Source organism: Drosophila busckii, chromosome 2R (genome assembly GCF_011750605.1).
Source record: "Drosophila busckii strain San Diego stock center, stock number 13000-0081.31 chromosome 2R, ASM1175060v1, whole genome shotgun sequence".
In the NCBI taxonomy this organism is placed as follows: domain Eukaryota; kingdom Metazoa; phylum Arthropoda; class Insecta; order Diptera; family Drosophilidae; genus Drosophila; species Drosophila busckii.
In genome coordinates this window covers 2,079,491-2,107,034 of record NC_046605.1, presented here as the reverse complement: position 1 = coordinate 2,107,034, position 27,544 = coordinate 2,079,491, and the positions used below count along the sequence as shown (strand labels likewise).

At 33.9% G+C, this 27,544-nt stretch overlaps 1 protein-coding gene across 2 annotated transcripts; it reads left to right on the top strand.

Annotated features, from left to right (window-relative positions):
* Positions 1-252: 252 nt before the first annotated feature.
* LOC108596859 lies at positions 253-27,459 on the top strand. Of its 2 annotated transcripts, XR_001915066.1 has the most exons (12): positions 253-841; positions 10,680-11,027; positions 20,723-20,793; positions 21,203-21,300; positions 21,549-22,528; positions 22,770-23,228; positions 23,380-24,354; positions 24,413-24,629; positions 24,690-24,910; positions 24,972-25,141; positions 25,301-25,604; positions 26,234-26,321. XR_001915066.1 is itself a non-coding variant. In XM_017983004.1 (11 exons), the coding sequence occupies exons 2-11, from the start codon at positions 10,850-10,852 to the stop codon at positions 26,888-26,890; spliced, it is 4,026 nt and encodes a 1,341-aa protein (XP_017838493.1). In that variant the 5' UTR covers positions 437-841; positions 10,680-10,849; the 3' UTR covers positions 26,891-27,459. The 2 variants fall into 2 exon arrangements, 1 of the variants encoding a protein (XP_017838493.1); XM_017983004.1 differs by lacking the exon at positions 25,301-25,604 and having other exon boundaries at positions 437-841; positions 26,234-27,459.
* Positions 27,460-27,544: the final 85 nt, after the last annotated feature.

The following is a 27,544-nucleotide window of genomic DNA, read 5'->3' as shown; positions in this document are numbered from 1 at the left end:
GTATTTCTTGTGCATAGCTGGCATTTTTTAAATTTGCCACTTAAGACTTATTTTTATACATTCCTCAGCTGCTTTACTTACGCTTCAAGCCTTGAAAGCTTATGACATTAAAGTCATTTAAATTATTTATAATTACAATTAAAAACTAGCTATTTTTCACTTTTTGTTAGCAGCTTTAAGCACGCTAAAAACGCTCAAAAGTTGTCATCACTGCATAGAAACTTAAAGCCGCGCTTAGTTTGAAATCAGCCGTGCTACGAAGCGAACGTGTGCAGCGCTTCAAGTGTTTTTTACTTTGTGTTGTGCAAGGGCGCGTACTGTTAGGCTAAAGCCCACTTCGAATATACAAGTGAAGCGCAGAAGCTTAAAAATATATAAAATTAATTAGCAAAGTATGCAGTGTACTTTCAAATTGATCAATTGATTAACACACATAAAGAAAATATATATAAAAATAATTTATAGTGGGTGCAAAACTGCATGACTTGTTGTCTGTGTGTGTGCGTCTGTGTGTGTGTGTGTGTGTGCAACGTGCCGTTGCTATTGTTACAGTACCTTAAGCTGAAGTACTAACGTTCAAAGTGCCGCGCATACTTGCATTGTTTTGACTTGAGTCGTGTGTGTGTGTGTGTGAGTGCGCTGCTCTCTTCCTGCTCCCCTCGCTATCGTCGCCTCGCCAGGCTTGTAAGCGCGTGCGTGTCGTAACTTTTGATTAGCTTTAGCAACAATTTGAACGTGAGCGTCTTCAGTCGAACAGGAGCGCAGCCTTTGGAACATTGCGCTTACAATTTATTTGTTTGCGCAACTTATGAACGCCTACAACGCTTAAGAAATATTGCAGGTGAGCCTCAAGAATTACTTATTGTTATTTGTATGACGTTGTTGCTGTCGCTGCCCAAATGCGGCATGTGGTAGCTGCTGAGATGAGATCATTTCCTAAAATCGAATACACACAAAAGCCAGCAAAAAGAATGTTCAACAATAAAAGCCACGAAAAAAAAACAGCTAAATTCTTGTAAATCATTAATCACAAGTTTAATGACTCATTGAAGCATAGAGCTTACTTTCTTAGCTATTTGCTGTGACCTATTTGCTGGCTGCCTAATTAATTAGGCTAAAGCTGTAGCTGCAAAACTTTTGAATTGTTTTTGGCGCAAACAAATTGTACAAGTCGTAAAACACTTGCAGCTGCTGCCAAATGACCTTGAGGCTAATAACTTAACAACAACAACAAGTCTGCATTAGACTTTAGCTGTTAGTCATGCCTGGAATGCAGTTGAACCGCATTGGTTGTTAGCAAAAAGCAATACACAACATAAATAAAACCGGATGGCATCTGCATGCATCTAACACCAACACACACACACACACACATGCGCATAATCCGCGCTAATGCGCACAATTCAAGTAATTTTTTACGCCTTGATACTAAGTAGCTGCCCACAAAGAATTTCAAATAAACCGAAATGCCAATAAAAATAAAATTCTCAAAATAAACGTAAAAAAGTGAGAATGCGTTGATCGAAACCAGTCGACAAGCATCGATTTTGATTGGGCTTAACAAACAGGTTAGAAAAAAACAACAAATACCAATACACAAGCTGAGCGGCTTCAAAAAAAAAACCTTGTAGCGCATCTTGACTCTTAAAGCGTTTAAATACACACACACACACACACATGCATACATATGTGTGCGCATTTATATGGCTGTTAAAAATTTGTATAATCAGGCTGCAACAATTCAGAGTGCGCACAAAAGTCGTCATTAATAAATTTATAAATAAAAATATATATGCATCCTTTTTCGAGCGCAAGTTTGTTGCCTAAGTCTTTTGTTTTTTAATGTACAGTTGCGCTTTGTCGGCACGCAAAGTCATAAAATTAAACCCAAGTTGCTCTAAATGCATTAATAGCAACCAAATTTAAGAGCTTAGAGTTAAGAAAATCTTGGGTACTTACTTTATAAATAATTAAAGTCGAGCAAGCAGCGCTGTAATTAAAGATAAAAATAAATAAATTAGTATATTTTTGAATTTTAAACGCACTAAATAATGTCTTAAGTTTCTTGTAAAGCTAGAATAAGGTATTTGTTCTTAAAACAAACTAAAATTGTTATAAGAAACAGTCTTAAACTTTTTCCTATGCCATTGAACACAGCAACTAAAAAATGTATAGCACTCAAATTTTTATATAAGCGATGTTTCGTATATATATTGTTATATTATATATATTACAATAGAAAATCTAACTAAAAAAAGTCTAAAGTTGCTGCTAAAGCTAGAATATGTTTATATTCTAAAAAGAAACTTTTTTTAATCCCATTGAACTCAGCAACCAAAAGCTTTAAATGCTACAAATTTCAATAACAAACATATAAATCACTTATGGAACCAAAACTGACCGACAAAAAATACAATATAGTTATCAGCTTTAATGCATTCCCCTTCCTATAATTTATTGCTCGAGGTTAACTCAAAACAAATAGCGCGCCCGTTTGAAAAATATTTAACTATACGTAGTATATTTATTTCAATGCCACAGCAGCTGCACAAATTTGTTCGACAATCGTGTAAAATTGCCATAAAATGTTAAACGCTCATCAAATTACGCAATTGAGCTGCACAATCAATCAGCAGCAGTAGCGGCAAAAAAATTTATTTCTAAGACGATTTTATAAAAGCAAAGCACGCAGCATTGCCAGGCAATCGCATATATAAATAACTTACGCTTTATAAAATAGTCATGCAAATTTCTCAGCAAACGCACAATAGAAAAAAATGACACAGTTAAATTTTTTAATAAATTATTCAGCGAAATTTCAGTTTTCGTTTGCTTCTATTTCTTTCTTTCTTTTTATCCAAACTGACTGCGAAAGTTATTTCGTGTATCTGTCGACAAATGCAAATTCATTTCAACAAAAGGTGCAAAACTTTTGCCGTTAATTAATTTTATTTCTGTAAAAAATTAATAGAAAATGTTTGTAAAGAGCGAGAAAACGGGTTTTTGTTAAATCATTAATAAATCAACAACAGCTGCAATGTGTACAGGTGTAAAAATAACAAAAGGGAATGTAAAACTTGAAGATGCCTGCGAGCTGCTGCTGCTGCGGTAATGATTTAATGTTTATAAATACAATTAACATAAGCAAAAAGCATTAAAACGATAGATCGCATATGCGATAGCGAGTGTCTTATAAATATTTAATGTTTTATTTGCGTAAGCAATTGCTACAAAGTTAGTAGTTGAAGCTATTAAAACGTGTACTAAGCATTAAAAGCAAATATTCAATGCTAAACGCAGATTAATAAACTAACCCTCATATTAATTTTTTGTTGTAATTTAAGTTGAGTATTTTAACAAATATTTTATATGAATTTTTTGTATTTATTTTAATGCTTTAATCTCTATTTTTTTCAAACTTAAAAGTATTAAAGCTTATATTATTACTAATTTTAGTTACCCAAATACAGTTTTTGATCTTTAATATTTTTATAAAAATTTTAAGTTAATTTTCTGTATTTCTTTATGAATATTTTTATAATTTTTACAATTATCTGCCTTTAATTTGCTTAAACTCTATTTACTTATTTTTAATCTTTAATATTTTTATAAAAATTTTAGGTTAATTTTCTGTATTTCTTTTTATGCTTAAGTTCGAATATGTTTATAATTTTTACAATTTTCTATGTATAATTTACTTATTTTAGTTACCCAATACAATTTCTATTCTTTAATATTTTTATAAAAATTTTAAGTTAATTTTCTGTATTTCATTTTATGCTTAAGTTTGATTATTTTTATAATTTTTTAATTTTCTGCCTTTAATTTGCTGCTTAAACTGTATTTACTTATTTTAGTTAAGCAATACAATTTTTAATATTTTTATAAAAAATTTAAGTTAATTTTCTGTATTTCTTTTGAATATTTTTATAATTTTTACAATTATCTGCCTTTAATTTGCTGCTTAAACTCTATTTACTTGTTTTTAATCTTTAATATTTTTATAAAAATTTTAATTTAATTTTCTGTATTTCTTTTTCAATATTTTTATAATTTTTCTAATTTTCTGCCTTCAATTTGCTGCTTAAACTTTATTTATGTCTGGCCCTTTATAATTTTAGCTATCACTTTGTTCAGATTAAACTTTATTATGCTCTCTTAGCGTAACGAGAGCCACGTGCACGTCTCAAGTCGCAAGTCTGCCTTCTAATACCAAAAGCACACTCAACTGTAACGACCATCATTGTAGCTACAATTGTTAAGCTGACGTTTGTTAGAAAATGAAATATGAGCCTATAGGCAATGCTGCCTAGACAATTGCAAAGCTTTAGCTAAAGGTTCAAGTTTAATAGACAATAAAAATAACAACAAAAAAAAAAGTTCGTTGCAGTTGAACCCTGAACTCGACTTTGACTATTTACATACAAAAAAATAAAAACCAAAAGCGTTTCAAACTTGTCTAGCGTGTTTGGCTGTTGAATTCTTGTGAAAGTGTATTAAAAGACTTAGGACACAAACTCGTTTAATATATGCAAAGCTTAAAAAATAACAAAAATTGCAGAATTACAATTAAATAGAAATTGATAGCAAAGTAAACGCGTCAACTTTCTCTACAAATACGCATGTGTTTACTTTACTAATTAAATTGATTAACAAGCTGCAAACAGCTGCTTAATGAAATCAACAGCAACAACAACAACAGCAACAACAACAACATTAACCAGTTAGCTTAAGTCTGCAATCAAATGCCAAATGTTGCACATACGCCGCATATGCGAGGACGTTATTTGTGACCAACTTGTTAATCAACGAGACAAACACACACAGCACGAAGTGTTTGCCAAGTGTTGTGCTATTTATGTCACAAAAAATATCAAACACATTACAAAGCTCATGGCAAATAGGCACGATTGCAATTATATTGCGCCAAATTGTTAAACTGTACCAAGTTTGTCAATCACAGTTATAGAGCGAGCGGCAGCCAGTTAGACTCAAAACAAATTGAGAAATAGAAATTCAAATGCACAAACAAACATCAAGTAGCGCACCACAGGCAAATATAACGCATACGCCGTGTGTGCGTCAGACAAACAATACACAGACACACGCTCGTCATCAAATACACGTTTAGAAAGTTAATTTTTTTTTATTTATTTTGTTGTGTCGATAAATTAGCTTATAACAATCATGCCAATAAATATTTTAAGCATTTTATAACATTTATAAGCTGTAAGCTTTTAATGTTGCTTGAGCTGCATAACAAATATGAAATTAAGTTCTTAAGCTCGTAGTATTTTTATTTAGTATTTTTAATTGCAACCATTTAACTGCATCATATGAAATTCACTTTTTTAAAGCCTCTTTAAGTTTTCAAAATTTTAATAATTAAATTACGAATTTTTACGTCTTATGCTAATTGTTATTATTTCAATCTTTATAAACTATTTAGCTAATACTTGAAAATTTCTTTTTTTTTATATTGTTTTATATTATACATTTTTAATAAGGCTCTGCGCTTAAATGCTGAAGGTCATAGTATTTTTATTTCGAATTTTTAATTGCAACTATTTAACTGAATAATTTTAAATGCTTTTAAACTTAATTTTAAATATTTTTTGTAATTTTCTTTTACCGTCGACTGTTCATAGTTGACTTTAAATAAAAAAAAATTAATGAATAAAAATAAATAAATAATATGAAATAAACTTTTTTTAAGCCTGTTTAAGTTTTTAAAATTGCAATTATTTTATTTAGACTTTTTAAATCTTATGCTAATTGTTAAGATTTAAATCTTTTTAAACTATTTAGCTAATACTTGAATATTTCTTATTTTATATTTTTTTATATTATAAATTTTTTTAATTTTATTTAGAGTTTTTAATTCAAACTACTAAGCTAAATAATAGGAAATTAATTTATTTTAAGCCTGTTTAAGTTTTTTTTACTTATTGTTATTATTTATATATTTTACAACTGTTTAGCTAATATTTTTTATTTTAGATATATTTTTTTTAATTGACTTCAATCAACTTTGCTCTAAATAAATTATTGCCTAGCATTATTTAAGCCCATTTCAAATGCAATTAGCAATAAGTTTATATGCCGCCGATCTTTATGATCAACTTACGTAAGCTTACTACTAACAAAGACTATAATTTCTAACTAATTGTAATTTCCCTTACACAATCATAGTTACAGTTGCAAACTGGCAACACTTAACTATAAAAATCAATTGCTGGCACTTAAGCATTAACTGCTTGATTACTTTTGCCTACTTTTTATTTTTACTGCTATTTTCTAATTTTGGTAATAACACAAATAAAAATACAAACTAAAAATTGGAGCGCGCGCATATTGCAAATTGTTAGCTACGTATATATAGTTAGATTTATATATAGTAGGCAGCACTTGTTGCGCTAGAGAGTGAGAGACACAGAGACCTGTGTGTATATCTTTAGCTATCGTAAAATCATTAATAGTTAACTATGCAATGTGTTTTGGGCTAGCAACCGGTTTACTGGGCAATCGATACACACACACAGACACAAATTTGTTTAACGTTGTTGTATTTTAAAAATTGTATCTCAAAGCCGAACATGAATGAGCTTTTTCAAAATATTTCGTAACCAGTTGGACAGCATTTTTTTGTACCCTAGCGTTTGTTGTTGTTGTATTTGTTGCTTTGAATCGAACATGCGCAGCCGTGGCCAAATGTTTATGTCCGCACCGCTTTTGGCCATAATCGATGCTGTGTACTACAAAACGCGTCAAGTGAAAGAACTTTGTGCCTTTAATTGCGTGTGAATTGCATTTTAATTACAATTGGGCTTAGGCCTGCATAACTTTTAATTAGCATTCGTAACATTTTTAAACAATTTGAAAAGTAAAACCCACTCTAAAAGCATTTCCAGCTGTGTGGCCTAAAAAAGAAATAAATATATGTGTGTGTATAGATGTGGGTACATAACATCCGTCTAAATTTACATTAGACTACAGCAGAAACTTTGAAGAAGTTTAAAGTTCCAAAATGAGAAAAAATTGCTGCTTTATTTTGTAGGTTCAGAAGCTCAATGATTTCTAGAACTTAAAAATATATAGTACACATATTTGTATATATGCAATGTTTCGTTAAAAACTAACTAAATAACATTTTAAATTATAGTAGCAGTTTTAGATTTTTTCCAACCTCATTGAGCTTTGCAACTAAAAGAATAAATTTACCTTTGGGGTAGCTCAGAAGCTTTGAAAGAGATTGAAGTTCCAGAATGAGAAAAAATTGTAGGTGAATCAGCTCACTGATTTCTAGAACTATAAAATATATAGTACAATAGTAATAGCGAAAAAATAAATGAAAGGAAAGGGGGCGCTAAACTGATGACGCGAAGTGTATGCAATGTTTGGTATAAAAACTAACTGAATAACATTTTAAGCTATAGAAAGCAGTAAATTTTTCCAATCTCATTGAACTCTGCCACTAAATGAATACATTTACATTAGAGTAGCTCAGAAGCTTTGAAGCAGTTCCAGATTCTGAAATAATTGTTGTTTTTTATATTGTAGATTTATAAACTAGATTCTGATGTTAACATCATATATGATCTAATATTATATCATATATGGTACAATATAAAAACTAAGTAAATAACGTTTAAAGTTATAAGCAGCAGCTTTAGATTTTTTCTAACTTCTGCAACTAAAAGAATAAATTTACATCTGAGGTACTCAGAAACTTAAAAAATGATTGAAGTTTAAGATTCAGTTAGATTTTAATCTTATATGCTTAAAGTTATAAAAGAATAAATTGAACTAAATGAATAACTTTACATTAACGTAACCTAACAAACTTTATAAACTGCCCATATTTTTACACAATATTCAAACAAAAATAACTTAAAAGTCATAACAATTATTTATGCTGCGGGTCGTAAAAACTGCTCAACGCTTCGTAACTCACTTTGGCAATTTGTTCTAGCCCACTTACAACAAAAAAAAAAAACTCTATGCTCTTAATAAACTTTGTGCTTTTTGTTGCTAATTAATTTTCGATATGGGCTTTGAGCGCAGCTTGAAGTTACATTTGGTTTAATTAGCTTTTTATTTTCGACATTTGTGCACTTGAGTTTTATATTTTGTCGCTTTAGCTTAATGAGCAAACACATATGAGTGTGTGTGTGCGTGTATTTTAATATGTATGTAGTTCAATGTCAAGCACTTGTGGTTGTTGCAACGTCACAGCTGCGCTTGTCTCGTCTGTCACCGTCGCTTTGCTCTCAATGCCAGCAGCAGCAGCATATAGAGCTGGAGAGAGCGGTGGGGGGACAGTCTGGAAAACATGATGAACTAGCAGCAGGCAAACCAGTCAACAAAAATTCAAATACACACACCAACAGCTGTTCGGAAGTTGAGCTACCGTTACGGCTTATAAATGAAAAAAAAAACTTTAGTTTGTAGTAATTTTTTTTTTTTTTTTCTTGGCTTGGCATTGGACAATGACTTGTTAGATTAATGCTATTAATCCATGGTTAAAACTTTAATTACCTGCCACAACAACAGCAACAACAACAAACTGGCGAAAAAAGCGCAGAAATGATATATAAAGTGGAACGTGCCACAGTTTGCTGCCGCTTCTCCCATTCATTGTGCCAATTTCTATGGCCAGCCTCAAATTGTCCACAATTTGGTTTTTATCTCTATTTTTGCCACGCTGCTGCCCGACCAACTAACACCAATTGGCGTTCATTTATCTTGCAACATGCAATTTAACTGTCAAAAAGCAAAACAGCTTGCCACAAATATTTTTCTAATATCAAAACAATTCGTAACGACAAGTCGTACGTACGCCCATTTTGATCGCCATAGACAACTGCGAGACACGCCCACAGCCGCCCACAGTTTTTGAGTGTTTGTTTCTTTTATTTTTTGTTGTTGTTGCTCTTTGGGTTACAGGTAGCTGCGGCATAGTTTAGTTTTTGGTTTATTAATACAAAGTTTGAGCTAATTGGACTTTTGCGCTTTCGTAAATATTTTAAGCTGAGCATATTAGCTACTAGAAGAAGTGAAAATAGTAATAATAGTAATGAAAGTATAGTTTAAAATAGTTTAAAAATAATTAACTAAAGTGAACTGAGTATAGAAATTAAAAGGTAATGAAAGTATAGTCTAAAATAGTTAGGAAAAATGAATTAACTTAAACAGAGTATAGAAATTGAAAAAAAAAATAAATAAAATAGAATGAATATAATTTATTTGAAATAACATAACTAAAGATATAATTTATTAAATATTTTAAATATTTTATGTGGGCATATTAACCATAAGAAGTGAAAATAGTAATAATAGTAATGAAAGTATAATCTAAAATAGTTTAAAAAAAATTTATTAAGATAAACAAAGTATAGAAATTAAACAAAAAAATTAAGAAATTAAAAAAAAAATAAATAAAGTACAAGAAATATTATTATTTAAAATAAGTTAACTAATATCGTTTGTAAATATTTTATGTGGGGCATATTAGCTAGAAGAAGTGAAAATAGTAATAATAGTAATCAAAATATAATTTAAAATAGTTATGAAAAATTTATTATGTTAAACAGAGTATAGAAATTAAAAAAATATTATTTATTTGAAATAAGATTGCTAATATCTTTAAAAACGACTAGCAACAAATATTGGAACTGATTATTACTTTTTATTTACTTTTAACGTAATAGTAGTAATGAAAGTATAGTCAAAAATAGTATAAAAAAATTATTTTAGATAAACAGAGTATAGAAACTTAACAAAAAAATAAATAAAATACAAGAAATATTATTTATTTAAATATTTGAATATTTGAAAACTACTAGCAACAAATATTGGGACTGAGTATTACGAATTGAAATTAAAAAAAAAAATGTATACAGTTCAAAAATAATTCTTTAAGAATGATTCAGCGCGTAATTTAATTCAGATTGGGTAAAAATTAATGCATTTAAAATTATTTTAATTCAAAACTAATTTGAATCTTTTACAACTCTGGTGCGTAGTACTTTCAATACTTCAAAATATTTATGTGCAATTAATTTCATACTTTTTAAACTGACATTTAAGAAATAAAAATACATTACAACAATAAAAACCATAAGTTAAGTAGAGCTTGCAGCTGGGCAACAATTGCTTGTCATTGCAGCTTTTGTTTATACAAAAATTTCAACAGCTGAAGTTTTGATGACTTGTTGAACAAAGCTAATGTTGCATGCCACAGCCGATAGATAATGCCGCCAAACAGTTTTGAAGTTGCCAGGCTGAGCACATCAATAGCTGTCAGCTGAAAAAAAAAACCTTCGATTTCACTTGAGACTCACACGCAGCTTAATGTTCGAATCGCCAGCACCAAAAAACCCAAAAACTTTGAACCGCTTGACAGTTCAATTTGAGTTTATGGCTTCATTACACGCCAAGTCCAAATTGAAATCAAACAAGTAAAGATCTACAAGCTTTCAACACAATGCAAATTGCAAGTGTTTAGTGTCTGGGAAGTTTTGTTGGCATTGTTTGCTGACTTGGCCATAAATAATATTGGTAAGAGCGACAGCCAGTCAGCCAGTTATGCAATCACTTTTAGCTGATTTTTTGACATGTCATAAAAGCCGACTAATAAATATAATTATTTTATTATTATTTTCTTCTTCTCTTTGCAGTGTTACAAATTGCAAAAATCAAAAAAAAGGAAAGCTCGAACGCAAATTGTAAAAAATGCTGTGTCAATAATTTCAAGCGTAGCTCAAAGTAAAAACTTTCCAACAACAGCAAAAATTACAAAGCGCATTTTATATAAATTGTAAACAAAAAGGAAATAGACAACAGCATTATGTCCATCAATAGCAGACTGCAGGGCGCGGCCGCGTTGCTGTGTCTTGTCTGCTGCTTGCTGCAGCTGCAACTTGGCGCCAAGGCACATGTGGCACTTACCTATCCACCTGCGCGACTCTACGATTTGGATTTTTTGGATAATGCGCGCACCAAAGCGCCCTGCGGCATGCCCCGAGGTAAGTCTCAAAGAAAAAAAAAAAACAAAAACGTGGCAGACACATGTGGCAAGCACACAACTAGTGGCAGTTAGTCCAGCTTAGCCCACAATTTGTATACAAAAAAAAAATAATCTAAAGCTGCCTGCCTCGTGGGAAACGTGGCCGGTTTCAGATTTTTCTAAGCTTAACCTCAACCGAGCCAAAGCCACAGCCACAGCTACAGCTACAACTGCTTGTCAAGCTTTATTTTTTTATTATTTTGATGCAGCTTATATGTTTTTTAATACTCTGATTTTTGCCCAAGTGGGTTGAAAGAAAGTTGCTACATTTTATTAATTTTTTTTAGTAGAGAAAACACAAGTAAATAAGCTTGGGAACTTTTTTAATTAATTAAAAGAGCTACAAATTAAACAAAACTAAAGAAAAATTAAGACTCAATTACAGCATAGTTTTTAAATATTTTATAATATATAAATTTAAGTATTTTAATAGAATTGTTGCTATTTGAGCGCTTAAGGAATTTTCTAAGGCATGGAAAATCTTTTGCAGTGCAGCAAATAATTAAAAACTAAACAAAAATTAAGACTCAATTACAGCATAAAGTTTTTGAATATTTTATAATATATAAATTCAATTATTTTAATCAAATTTGCTACTTAAGGAATTTTCTTAAGCATGAGAACTCTTTTCAATAATTAAAAGTGCTACAAATAACTCAAAACTAAACAAAAATTAATACTCAATTACAGCAATGCAATTTTTAAATATTTTTATTTATTAATTGTTTAAGTCATTGTTTATATATTAAATTGAATATATTTTTATACTTAGTTGAATTGAATTGCATATTTTTTAATAATATTGCTGGCATTTGTTGGAAATTAAAATTACAGCAAATAAATTTTTATACAATTTCATGCTTAATTCTTTTTATATTCAATTTTTTATTATATTAAATTTGTAAAAATTTGTATTTTTCAATAAATTTAATTATTTTAATAATTAAATTACTACTTGAGCTCATAATATTTTCATTCTTAGTTGAATTGAATTGCATTTTTTCAATAATATTTTGCTATATTTTGAAGCCCTTTAAGAATTACTTTTGTCTCTATTTGATTGACTCGAAATTAAAATTACAGAAAAATAATTTTTATATATTTTCATGCTAAATTTGTAAATATTTTCATTCTTTTGCTATTTGAGCTCCTCACGAATTTTCTTACTTTCAATTTGTTCCACTCGCAATATTCTCTGCAATGTTCTTTGTTTCTCAATACCTGCTCGTAAACTTATAGACTTTATAGCTTTATAAGCTCTACACTTGCCATTTTTTTTCCGGCAAGTGTCAGCGTAAAGTAATTTAGTTAATAAGGCACGTACTCCCGACTCAGTTAGTCATCGCTTAAACCTTAAACTTAAACAAATTGCGCAGGCACGCGCTGGCAGCTCAAACAGATTTTGCATAATTCATTGATACTTTTTTCTATAGTAAACTTAAGTTTATAAAGCATTTGTTGAGGCCTAAATTGACTTTGCACGTTCAATTTACCAAATGTGAAATATATAAACATGCAAGCGAGTTTATTCATGCATATTATGATTAACATGTAGCCAAATGTTGCACATACGTGTGCATTATTTTTTACAACAAAAGTAATAAACTTTTGCTTGCATAATGCTTGAAGTTTGCTTTTGTTATTATTACTCAACTGTGATTATGATTGTTGCTGTTGTTGTTGTTGTTGAAAAGTGTTACCAATTAATTTGCATATAAACTAAAGCTGAAGAAGCAAACAACATTCACTTGCATACATATGTAGCCAACAATGCAAATTGGGTCATCAATTATGATGGCATTTATTTTTTATAGATATAGCTAAACATAAAGCTTGAGCGCAGCTATAGAAGTTAAGTTTTGTGTAGCCTTTGCATTCAAAACCTTGAAATCGAACATCTCAAAAACTTAAGTATAGCTCAGCTGATATGCTCCACACTTAAATCATAAGTGAGAAAGAGTAGACGGCGTTGGGTATAACTGACTTGGGAAAGACGCTGTGAAAAGTTTTTTGCAAACAAAGAAGAAAGCTAAAAACTATGCCACAGCATTATGCAACTGCACTATGGATCAAATTACAATATTTTTGCTATATAAATTAATTACTCAACTACTTTACGGATAATGCAAAATATGCATTTGCAACTTGTAAGTTCATTTTATTTATTTTTTTTCGCTTTTTTTATTTACAATCTTATTTTGTGCGGAATTTAAAATGCCTAAACAGTCGAGAGAGAGAGAGACAAAATTCTAAGCATTGCTGTGGCTTTGTGACAAAAGTTTGTTTGAGTTTGCCGAAATTCATTTGAAAAATGTGAAGGCAGCAGCATTTTATTAATTTGTTGTACGCATGCAAATAAATTTTTTTGCAATTAGCAGCCGCGGCCACATTGTTGTAGCAATTGTAAATTGAGCTTTAAGCAAAAGTTACGAGAAATTAAATCCTAATAAAAACGGAAACATCTGTGTGTTTAAACAATAAATAAATTGTATAATTAATATTCAATTAACAGAAATAGAGCGCTGCTATTTTATATAACATCTTTTAAGTTTGTTGGATTTATCTATCGGCGCGATCGAGAATGTGGTATATTTACAGTCTTCTTACTGCTAAATACATAATAAAGTTTTATGGAAGTTGAAATTTATATAAATTAGTCTACAATAGTTTTTACTATTTAACGCCAAACTATAATTAAAGTTATTAATGAGCTCTTCTATAGCTTTTCAATAGAAGGTTATAAAATATTTTAGAGCATGTGCTAACTGTGTAATTTAGAGCTAAAGACAAGCACAGGCTATAAATTATTTAGAGCACAAATTGAAAGCTAAAGACAGCCTCAAAAATATTTTAATTAAATGTGTGAAAATACTATAAGGCATATACTATTACTACTATTACATTAGACAAATAAATAAACAATTTTTTTTGTTTTTTTATTTATTTATTTAATGTCAACTATGAACAGTGGACGATAAAACAAAAAGATTACATAAAATATTTAAAATTATGTTTTTAAATTTGATAAACTTATAAATTTTAAATGATAACAAATATTAAATGTTTATAAATAAAATATTTAATACAAGCAGTGCTCACGTAGCTTTAATGCTTTGCATACAATTTGCTTTAAATCAGTTAATTTATTTGATAAGCCTGAGGGCGCAGTTACTACCTGCAGTCAAAATAAAGACCACCTAACAAGCTTACAGCTTACGCTGCATATTGAGCGCGCTCTCGCTCTCTCTATCTATCTCTCTCTCAACGCTTTCGTTAAGTTGCAGCAGCTCAGCGCGAACAGCTCGTTTGAGCGAGCAGCGCTGCTTTCGCTGGCGCACACGTGGGCACATTACAAGCAGCGCAGCTTGCATGTGTGTGTGTGTGTGGCTTACCTTTCAACCTATGCAGGTCAGTAGCGTATCGACTACAAACACAGTTAAGCATTTATAATAAAAGCAGTAAATGCATAACTTTGTTATTTGTTGTATATTTTTATAAACGTAGCGTAAAATAGTGAAACTAATTTTATATGCGCTTAATATGCTTCAGTTAAAGCATTAACGTAAGCTTTAGCTTTATATGTTAAACATTTCATGCTGATTTTAAAATTCTAATTTTACACATTTTTGTCACACCTACATATGTAAATGAACTTATAGCGCAGCTGCTAGTCAACGAAAAATATTTTTACAAATCATTTTTTATTAACCAGTTAGCTTGCAGTTAAGTCTTTTTTGGCAAGCAAATAACAAAAAATAAATAACTTTCAAATTGCCCACTTGTGTATGAGTTTATGACATTTGATGCGGCAATATTTGCGCAGAGCTACGTGTGGCTGACAAACAAATACACACATAGACACATGTGTATGTTGCATATTAATTAAAATTCAATTGCCTTGGCTGGCGACACGTGTGGCGCATCAAAAATGCCAAAAAGAAAAACCAATAGTTAAAATCAACATACAATAATAAATGTAACTTTTAAATTAAACTTTTTAATTTAATTTACATTTCTTTTTGAACAACTTTACAAGCGCAGCTCGCAGCTTAAACTTGCTTAACAACATTTTTGCGCGTTTTTTAGCTACACAATTATTATTTGGCTGGCGCTTTTAATTATACGCATTGCGTATACGCAACGTGCGCCGCCTTGGGCAAGCTGCGCCAACTGGTCTCAGTCTGGCCGTCGCGTTGGACTTGCACACACAGACACGTTTAACCCATTTTGGCTACACGACAACTTTTGCCTTCGTTTGCGGTTTACTTTTTTTTTTTTAATATAAAATTTTCTTGCTGCGCGCTGCGCTGCGCTTTGCGTAAGGCGCCGCTTGGCTGCGCATAGTACGAAGCAGGTTGAGTGCATTGATCAGTGGCGGTCTGTTGTTGCTGCTGCTGATGATGAAGATGTTGTTGATAATGTTGAAAAACTTTCACTTGCAAGCGAGAGCGCGAGACTCAAGTTTGTTTGTTGTTGCAACATGACGCAAGTGGCAACAAGTGGCAAGTGCTAACGACTGCAGCAAATAGTAGAGCAATAGCTCAATTGTTGAACTCTCTTGTAACTCAATTTGTTGTGCATTTGTTTATATATTTAAAAAGACTTAACTTTGTTGTTTTGAGGTCAAGTTGTGGTTAACGCTTGTGTCACATGCACTTGCAACATGTGGCAAGTAACCACATAATTATGCACTTACATCATTGTTAAGCTTAAGATGAAGCCAGCAATTATAGTTGACTTTTTGTTTATAAATAGTTTAACATTCATTAACAATTATTATTGTTTGAATTAAATGCTGTATAAGGCAAATGTTACATTGAAATTATTATAATAATCTTAGGCTAGCAACAATTCGCATACACTTGCACTTAAAATATGCTGAGCATATCAATGAGAGCGTCATGCTGGCAAAAATGCCATTTAAAGAAATTGCTCAAGTGTGTGAGTCCAAGTGCTGTGTCTACATATGTTGCACTGCAAGAAAAAAGGCAGTAAGAACAAGCAAAAGTAATAAATAGCACAAGCTCAATCCAAAACGTTGGCAGAATCTAATTAATTTCGGATTTTCTTAACTTAAGTTGACATACTTGCATTAATTAATTAATTTAGAAAATTTTTAAATGCAATCCCAATTGGATTTTTGCAATGAGATCTTATTTCCTAGCGCCAATTGAGTTAATCGTACTTTGGCTTGCTCTGTGTAGTCTTTTCTCTCAGTGTCTGAGTGAACATAGCGATGTTAGTATCGGATTTTCTTAACTTATATATGAAATACTTGCACTTTTCAATTTCAAAAATGTTTAAATGCAATCTTAATGGGATTTAATCATACTTTGACTTTTTCTATGTAGTCTTTTCTCTCAGTGTGTCTTAGCATATAATTTATAACGCATTTTCTTAACTTAAGTACGAAATGCTTAAATTTTTAAATGCCAACTAATTTTAAATGCACTTACACACATTTCTCTCAGTGTCTTAATAGCCTGCATTACATATCGACTGTCATGCCATAAATACTGACTCACTACTCAACGTTGCCATGTACGCTGGCTTGCAACTCTTTGTGGGGGGGGGAGGCTATGGGCTAAGACAAGCGACGTCGTCACGAGCAATTAACTAAGGCGAAAACTTCTTGACCACAAAGCGAGCCAAATGCTAATACCAGTTGCAGTTTGCAAATGCATTGCTTAGGGTTGCCACAGCACACACACACTAGCGACTACTCTAGCGCACAGTTGCTCGCAATATTTATGCTACACTGCGCTTACTTCAGTTGAAGTTTATTTGTCAACCTTTTGCACGTTGCATTGCGGAAGTTGCAGCAACAGCAAACGACACGCCATATTTGGCAGCAGCTCCACCGACCGCTGACCGCACATGCAAACGCTCGTTGCAATTAGAATGCACACACACACATACACACTGACATTCCTTTTGGCAAAGCAAATTGGCCCCACAAGGTTCGTTGGGTCTAAGCATAGCCATTAAGAAAATGATGCAGCAGCTCTTTGGCTCTGGCTCTGGCTCTGGCATGGCATTATATAAGTGGCTCCAACTGCCATTAAGACAATGCCCACTTAAGCATGGCAGCCACAGCTTGACTCGACTTGAGCTGGGCTCAAAATATTGGCAAGTAGAGTCACTTGCTGCTTGTTGCTTAGCAGTTAAAAATAGAAAACTAAGTCGCTTTGATATTGAAACAACTTACTTTATATATATTTAACTTTTCACTAATTAAACAAAAGCATAGCGAAATGTTAGAAAAATTATACATTATATAAATTAAATTTCTTTGTTATTAAAAGAAGTTATTTAGTCTTACTTTATATACATTTAACTTTTCCCTAATTAAACAAAAGCTAAGCATATTTATTTAAACTTAAATAAAGCAACAAAATAAATAAAAAAGCGACAAAATGTTTGAAAAATTATGCAATATATAAAAAAATATCTTTGTTATTGGAATAAGTTACATAGACTTACTTCTAGATATTTAACTTTTCAAATGTTAGAAAACTTAAATATAAATTAAATTTCTTTGATATTGTAGCAACTTACTTTATACATATTTAAGTTTTCTCTAATTAAACAAAAGCTTAGCATATTTATTTATTTAAGATTTTAGCAACAAAATGTTAGAAAAATTATAGAATATATAAATTAAATTGCTGGGATATTGAAACAAGTTATATAGACTTACTTTATATGCATTTAACTTTTCCCTAACTAAACAAATGTAACAAAATGTTAGAAAATTTATATAAATTAAATTTCTTTGCTATTGAAAGAAGTTGTTCCCTCTTTAATTGAAAACAAATTAATCAAAAGCTGAGCATATTTATTTTTTAAAGTTTTTAGTAACAAATTGGTAGAAAACTTATATAAATTAAATTTCTTTGCTATTGTAACAAGTTGTTATTTTAATTTTCCCGCTTTAATTAAAAACAAATTAATTTAAAGCTTAGCAATATGCTAATTATTTTGGTTTTTTTTTTTATATAAATACCATTTTCTTTGATATTGAAACAAGTTACATAGAATTACTTTACTTTTCATTAATTAAAGTAACAAAATGTTAAAAAACTTAAATATAAATTAAATTTTTTTTGATATTGTTGTTAGTTGTTATTTACATTTTCGCCGTCTTTAATTAAAAACAAATTAATCAAAAGCTTAGCATATTTATTTATTTAAGTTTTCAACACATTTCACCTGCTCAAAAACATCATTAAGCAACCCAAAATGATTTTCTCTTGCAACTAATTGTATTTAAATAACTAAACAAATTGGTCAGCTACATATCAAATAATTTATAAACAACAACAACAAGCAAGGGACAGTCAGACAGCCAGACAGACACATGCACAGTTATTGGACTTTCGAAATGAGCTATTGAACAAGGTTCATGCAACGAACGCAGCCTCCAAAAAAAAGGTGAACAACTTTCGCGCCGTCGTGAGAAATATGACAAGAGCTGAAGACTGAAAAATCGAATAACAATAACAAAACGCATAATACACGCATAAAAGATAAGCTGAGCAGCGAACTGAACCGAAGCGAAGTAGCGAAGTTCGCGGCTACATGAGAAGAGACAACACCTGCCAATTTGCAACTTGTTACGCCCCAAAAAAAAAATAAAAAAAATAAAGTTTATGCATATAGTGTTCGATTTATTAATGAGCACAATTTGATTTATCAGTTGCTGTTCAACTTAACCCATTTAAGCAAAAAAAAATCTGGTTCAACCAGCTTTTGCAATCTTTTTTTCTTTTTTTGGAGGTTGTCAAAACAACTTTTTGTACGTCTATGGGAAAAAACTGTGAACAGGTGCTACAAATTCTAACTGCCCACATGCATTGATAGTTAAAAAAAAAACACAACTTCAATTGCGCCATTGAAAACAAAAGTTTTGCACGTAGTCGCTGCAACTTCAATTGCTGACCTACAAAGAAAACACAACTTGCCATCAATTGAATTGCAGTTTCTAATTGATAGTCATCAGCAGTTGCTTTAAAGAAAAAAAAGCAGTTATGCTATACACTGCCTTTTGACAAGGGTTAACTTGCTTAACTGGCTGCAGTTAGTAACTTTGTGCTTTAAGTATTTGTATACCAATTTATTCTATTTTATTTAGCAGCCATTGCAAAAATGAAACTTTGAGTTGTTGTTGACTCATCAACAAAATGCAAAAGCTATTAAAAAGCTATAAATATTTTAACTAATTTCGAATTTAGAATGTTGCTAGCTATGAGCGCATTTATATTTTTACTTTTGTTAGCATTATTGCTTTACTGTTTAAGTCTGTTATATATTTTAATTTTATATCAGAGACGGTAAATAATGATTATTTTATTTTTTTTCAATCAATAAACTTTGAGAAATCAAGGAATATACTCAAAATTGTTCTCAAAGGAATTTTCACAGTTAAAAAAAATTTTGAATTTGTTTGTAATTACTTATTAATTATATATAAATATTTAGTTAATGTAAATTTTAAAATTTATTTATTTATTAAATGCTTTCATTTATTTTTTACATTTACAATTGGATTATATTTATAATTGATATATATTGGCAGCATTTGCTTTTATTTTTTTTTTTATATTTTCAATTGGAATCTATTTATATTTGATATATATTGGCAGCATTTGCTAAGAGTATTTAAGCTTCTATTATTTGTTTTACGCTGCAGCTGAAATTGAAACTGCAACTTGCAACGTTCAACACATTGTCAGCTCGCTGTTGTTGTTGCCCGTATTGAGCTGCTGCCTCGAATCTATTGAGCCTGGCTAACAACCAACCGGCCCAGCTAGTTGTTATCATAATTTTACAGCTTCCTTATATGTGCAGACACCTTCAACTGCTGCTGCTGCTGCTTCTCTATTTTTTATAAGCATTTAATAGCTTCAATTAGCAAGTCGCTTAAGCTTGCAGCTCATGGGCTGACAATGATGTGCGACTCATTGATTGCCCAGCTTCAATAGCTAAAGCTATGTTTGTAATATTTCTTTGTTGTTGTTGCTGTAATTTTCGTTCACAGCTGCTGGAGGTTACCGCATAGTCGTCGTCGCTTATGTAATAGTAACTTGCTTGAGCATATGAAATTTGTCTGCTAACTTGGCCGAAGATGTCTGTGTGTGTGTGTGGCAACTATGTGTGTGGCAGCAAGTTGTAGCTTCAGCTTCCTCTGCTACTGCTCATGTCCAGTACACACAATTTGCAGGTGTGCATAAGCACTAACATGATTTATGTATATACATATATATTTTATAGCGCCAGTCAGCGAACCAGTTCAGTCCACAGACTTGACTTGGCGGCCAACATTTAATTATGCGTTGCCAAGTTATGCCAAACTGATCAGGCCCAACTGCATGCGCTGTTAAGCAAAGTTAACAATAACTAACTGTAACTGCAAAAAATTGCAATCAAAACATCTTTATCGAGTTCCAGTTGCAGTTCATATAATTGACTCTTGACTGCAGTTTGTTGTTCTAGCCACTTAAAGTTTATGGCAAACAACATATAATTTATTTAAGCTAATGCTTAACTTTGTATCTATTTTTAATGATTTTTGTTTGCCATTACGACTTGAGTCTTAATTTCAGTAATTTACTTAAGCTTTAATTTAACTTTGTATATTATTTTTAATTACAGGCTCTATACGCACTTCGCTGCTCTCTGGTTCCGTCTTCAATGTTACCTGGCATTTGGCCTTTGCGCATAAGGTAAGCTTGCAAAATTGCAGTTATGATGACGTTAGCCAATCTCTATGTAAACATCTTTTGAGGCAATTAAGCCATGCCCCAAAGTAAAATTCTTATCTGTCTCTTGCTGTTGGCTAATTAGCAGCAATAGAAATATGTGCATCATTCTAGCGTAAATGTTGTAATCATTGCCACACATGCCACACTTGGATATTTCTATGGCCAGGCCAGGGGCTTTGCCTTAGTTGTTCTCATAATTGAAAAGCAGAGCCCAATGGGAATTGAGCACAAGTTCTCAGTCATTGTTTGCGAAACTTTAATTTAGTTAAAGCAATTGCTCTACACACTTCCCCCTCCCACAACTCTTTGCTGTCAATTTTATTTAAGTGTTCTTAACATGCGCTTCATATTTATTCTTTTCTTATTTTAGGGCGGGCATCGCTTGCAATTGTTGGATGCATTAGACAGACCTGTGCTGGATCTAACGCCGCATGTTAATAACTCCGCCTATGTATCCACCGATATGTTGTAAGCTATATAACTTACTATATCGACGCATTTTCGCAAAAGTATCGTAATGTTGAAAACACAAGAATAAATCCATCTATCTAAATAACTATAGGGAATGTCAATAAATATTTAAACAGATGATGAGTCCCTTTGGATCAAATTCACAATTTCGATAAAAAGCTGACATACGATACTTTTGCGAAAATTCGTTGATATATTAAATATCTGAATTCTTTATCCCTAACTTTCCTTTCCTTTTCGTTCAGCGCTCAATCCTACCCAGTGAAGATACCCGAAGCCTTTGAATGCTTCAACTGCACGTTGCGCTTACTGCGTCAAGCTGACGAATTCAATGGCAATTATAACTTTTGGTCCTGCGCCGATGTGGACATTAAGCCGCGCAAGGACTTCAGGGAACTCTGCTCTGGACATGGCAAACACTTTGCCTCGCGCTGCAAATGCGATAAGAACTACTATGGACCCACCTGTCAGTACAAGGATGAGTGCACCAGCAACGCTGACTGCGGAGCTCAGGGCAAGTGCATTGATATAGCTGGAAGCTCGTTGCCGCGTCGTCAATGCTTCTGCAACTTTGGTTGGCATGGCTTGGGCTGCCAGCAACGTTCGCCTTACAAATCCACCAGCTTGGATCTCACTTCGTACACAAAGAAGGAACTCTCAGCTGACTATCACATGTACTGGCGTTTGCTGGAGGAACAAAAGGAAATTGAAGTGGTACTCAAAGTAAACAGCACCTCTTGGGTGGCGCTTGGCTGGCGTCCACGTGGCATGACACCAGAGTGCAAGAACTTCCCATTGCTGCGCGACATGGGAGATTTGACTACAACGCTGGAGAGTTCCAAGCCAGAGCCGTCAGCTGAACCTGAGCCAAAGAGTGAGCCTGAGCCTAAGAGTGAGCCTGAGCCTAAGAGTGAGCCTGAGCCCAAGAGCGAGCCAGAGCCCAAGAGCGAACCTGAGCCTAAGAGCGAACCAGAGCCTACGAGCGAGCCTGAGCCCAAGAGCGAGCCTGAGCCTAAAAGCGAGCCAGAGCCTACAAGCGAGCCTGAGCCTAAGAGCGAGCCCGAACCTACATCGGAACCCACTGCCAGCGCCGAGCCTAGCGCCAAAACCAAACGTGTTGCCAATCATGAGGATCTTGGTCACATTGATGGTGTCACCTCGGTAGCCACAAGTGTTTCCTATCGCGTCAGCACCAAAACTGGACGCAATCGTCGTCAAGCCACGGGTAAGCTTCCCCTACATTTAAAAAATTAAATACACCATAGTTAGTGAGTTCAAAGGCGAGTAGTTGCTATATATACACCACACCCTGCAGTTCCTCTAGAATTATGTATACTAGAAACTTACTGCATATTGTTGTTGTAGTTTTTGTTGCTACTACTATGACCTCTTTCAAATATCCCGCACCTAACACTAAGCACACAAATCTATTCTATTCGTAAAAAAAAAAAAACAAATAACAACAGAGCCTAATAGCACAGCGGAACCCAAGAGCGAGCCGGAACCAACAAGTGAGCCAGCAAGTACTCCGGAGCCCAAGAGCGAACCAGAGCCCAAAAGCGAGCCTGAGCCGAAAAGTGAGCCAGAACCGACAAGTGCTCCGGAGCCAAAGAGCGAACCGGAACCGAAGAGCGAGCCTGAGCCAAAGAGTGATCCCGAGCCAAAGAGCGAGCCGGAGCCGAAGAGCGAGCCTGAGCCGAAGAGCGAGCCCGAGCCGAAGAGCGAGCCTGAACCGAAGAGCGAGCCCGAACCGAAGAGCGAACCCGAGCCGAAGAGCGAGCCCGAACCGAAAAGCGAGCCAGAACCGAAGAGCGAACCCGAGCCGAAAAGCGAGCCTGAACCAAAGAGCGAACCCGAGCCGAAGAGTGAGCCCGAACCTAAGGCCGCACATGCACCCAAAAAATCAGCAAATCTTGTGTCCGCAGGTAAAGCGTCTAACTTGGTGGTGGTTTCATAAACTCCAAACGTTATTAAATACTAACCCATAAGAAAAACCCCTCACACAAACAAATCGCTTAATGCTTTTAACCAGCTGCACTAAATCAAAACTAATTCTCTTCAATACGCTTTCCCTAGAACCCAAGTATAAGCTTAATCCGTATACTCCACGTTACGATTTCAATGGCATGGACTGCACGGATGTTATTATTGGGCAAGCTCGTGGTATGGCCAGTCGCGTTGGGGATTACTACTCACGTGATCGTTCAACACCGCGCAAGGATGAGCTCTATGGCGGTAAAAACGATTTGGCTTTGGGCACAGGTTTCGAAGAGGATGGTGTAACTACCATTATATTCCGCAAGAAATTGGTGGCCACCGAGCCCACTGATCATACCTTGGATGATGGACTTACGCATGTTATTTGGGCCAAGGGACAGCCGGCAGGCGCTAATCCTGACAAGGACTTTTATAAGCAGGACGAGATCAAGTATCATGCTGGCCAAATGCAACGCGGAGTTGCGCAAATCAATTTCTTCGAGAAGGAGAAACCCAGCAATAACACTGATCGCAACGATCTTAGCACCAATGTGCTGGACAATGACTGCTATGGACACTGGAAATATCCCTCAAACTGCTCGCCAAAGGATCACACTTGCGAGTACTATGCTGCCTGGGAGACTGTTGGACGCGGCGATGAGATGCGCTGGCATATTGAGACAACAAACACACAGACCTGGACAGGCATTGGATTCAGCGATGATGAGCGCATGTCACAGACAGATGCCATTATTGGTTGGGTGGATGGGCGTAGTGGTCGCCCATTCCTGATGGACACCTGGGTGTTGGGCTATGCACCGCCCAAGCTAGATGATCGCCAGGATATCTACAATGCATCCGGACGCATTGAGAAAGGTGTTACCATACTGGAGTTTAATCGCAAGCGTGTGAGCAACGATGAACAGGATCTATCCTTTACGGATGATCATTGTCTCTATCTATTCTTCCCTGTATTGGGTGGTGCTTTCAATGTGGTCAATAAGAAAATACGCAAGCACGAGCAAGTGCCACCAATTTCACCACAACGTGTATGCATCAAGTCCTGCGGCAAAGGTAAACACTCTTATACATCAAACATTGCACACTTATTTATTTTATTTACCATTCTCAGAGCTTGAGGCTGTGTTTGTAGGCACCAGCACTCCAGCGCCAAGTCGATTGGTCTACGCTGTGGGTGTTAAACTCATGAATCTGGCTGAATCCTTTGAAGCACCCAAACCGGGCACAGTGGACTTTAATAATCTAGCTGCTACAATTTCTGATTCTTTCAATGGCATTCTGAGCCCCATTCCTGGTTATTACAAAACTGAAATCTTAGGCTTTGAAAAGTAAGTAACATGCAGACATACCTCTTTTATATTTATTTTTTAATTCATTTTTGTTTCTAGGCAAGGCACCAGCATGGTAGCCAAGGTGCAGGCCATGTTTGATAAATCTGACGTGGAGAAATTGCATGCGCTGGACACAAATGAAATAGAGAAGAGCAGCGATGTTGCTATTCAAAAGAATGCTGAGGTTATCAAGGCTGCATTAAAGGAACAGTTGGCAACTGGAAAGGTTGGTTCACTTATAGTGGATCCACAATATCTAGACTTTGAGGCATTGGAATGTAAGTTGCACAATACTTTGAAAACGCCAAAACTTCTAGTAATATTTTTCTTGCTTTATAGACAAGACCGCTACGGAGAGCAGCGCCAAGGACACTTTGCTTTCATTTTTTGATCTATCCGAGACACGTTTGTATATTGTCTTAGGTCTCATCGCAGCTTTAGTGCTCATAGCCTTAATACAAGCGTGCTGCACTATTATGAAAACTTCACGCAAAAATAAAAATACCAAGGTAAGGCTTTCCTAATGTTTAAATAATTTCGAGCCCTTTTTTTTAGATTTAGACCTAACTTTGACTACTTGTTTCGTTTTTTGTTTTTTGGCGCACCAAATTTTTTTATTTTATCACCATTAATAATATTTTTATTCAATTGTATAATATTATTTAAAGCTGGTTTACGTTATACCCGATGAATGGCGCATACATCAACAGAGACAGCACCAACGCTACTATCAGCCCTCTAGCGATTTATAAAAAGACCATAATATAATCAACACAGTTTACCCACCATATTATACAAATATATATACTGCCTGATCAAGCATTAGCCAAAAAAAAAAATGAAAAGAAATAAACAGATGTTAAAGCACCATAACCAAATTCCAAATATCTTATGCTAAATATGTACTTATATAACGCTATGTGTATGTGTGTGTGTGTCGAGTTGCGTTTATCAAAATTCTAGAAATCATTGGTAATTTAAAATTTCTTATTTTCTCATTGTTGCAATTTATTAACAACTATTTCGTCACTACTTATAAACTACTGTATTGCTAACCATACATAAAAATCAAACCCCCATATGAGCATTTTCTAATATTTCTGGTTGTTTACTATCTGCCTATAATAACATTACTTTTCTATTACTTTTTATAACTGTTTGTGTTTCGTAGTTAAGCCAGTCAGCACTTATAAAATTCTATGTATTTTCTAATAAAGCAGCACTCAAGAAAAATACCTAAGCACAAAATACCGAATGTAAAAATGCATTTAAAATAATTTAGTATATACTAGTTGGTATTTTTATTTTTTATGAGTGTATTTGCAATATAGAACTGTTATCTTTGAAACCTGCTCTCACTTTTTCTATCTGTCTCTCTCTTTCTTCCTCTCTTTTTACTAGTTAACAATATACACAAATTTTAGCTTGACTGGTTGTTTTTTTTTTTTTTAATAAATGGTATATATAGAACCGATTCCGCACATTCCAATAGCAGTTATAGTACATAGTTAGTAAAGCCCTGCTGACTGGTTTAGCACTAAGCAGAGAGCATGTAAAACCAAAATTATATCATATCCAAACACATCTCTTTTTGATTGCAGGAGAAACTTATACAAAACTCACCTTGGAAGGAGTTTGCATCGAATACCAATTACGCATTTGATCCGTATGGCGAAACCGAAGAGAAGCATATGACCGCCAGCACAACTGCGAAGGAGAAGGCTCGTCACCGCTCTAATACCAGCAGCCAACAAACTACGCTGCCAATGTCGCACTCGCCCACCAGCAAATCCCAGATGTACTATGAGAGCAGTCATGCCAATGGGCATGGCAAGAGCAGCAATGGCAATTCCAATGGCAATAGTCGCTCAAATGCACGTCACAACATGCAGGAGAGTAATGTTGGTGCTAACTCTGGCGCTTACTCTCGCGGCAGCAGCTATGCGGAGCGCGCTTACTCCTTGCCGCGGCAAAATCATCAGTACCAACAACAAAGCTCGGCGAATATGCAGCCATCAGGTTATTACACACACGATCGTCGAGCTGCCGCACGACAGGACAGAGAACGAGAGCGCGAACCGGAGCGCGAGCGCGAGCGACGACCACGACATGAGCGCGAATCAAGTTACGAACGAACGGACCCGCGCCTTAACGGAGGCTCCGACACCCCCGACTTTTATTTCATGCCATCACAGCGCAAATACTCTGGCGAGGTTGTGCGCGTTTATGTTGATTACAACAAGGATCCAAAACACTAAACAAACACAACAAAAAACACTGCACAAATATTCACAGCACTAAAAAGCAAAACAAAAATTCACTTAGCACAACCGTTTTCAATACGCACAAGAAAATAATGGCGGCACGATAACGATAGAGCCACGCTCACAATTCGATAGCTCCCAGCGTGAACTTATCGTCGAACACCATTGTAGCGGTTTATTTAAAACTCATTTCAAAAAAAATTTCTTTTCCTCCGTTGCGCTCTTGCTTTCTCAATTTCGATTGCCATAAAGCACACATACACACACATACACAAACACGTACACATGCTATACACATAGAGAAAACTGTTTGCAGTTACAGCACAACAACAACAATTTAGTAAATTGTATATATTTTCCGTAGCGTTTAAGCCGTCAGGACTTTTGCAATGTTTTCTCTTCTTAATGTGCAAAGAAATATAGTCACTGTATTTAATCAAATTAAATATAAATATTATATATACTTGTATGTATAAATGTTATCACAACTGTTGCATGCTACGAAGACACAATACTCGTACAAAATGTTTAATATTACATTAATTAAGTACATATTAATAAAGCTAGAATTTTAATACTATATGCTATATGTGTTTTCACTGATTGATAGAACGGATAAACAAAAAGTATTTGTTAATCAAATTGCGC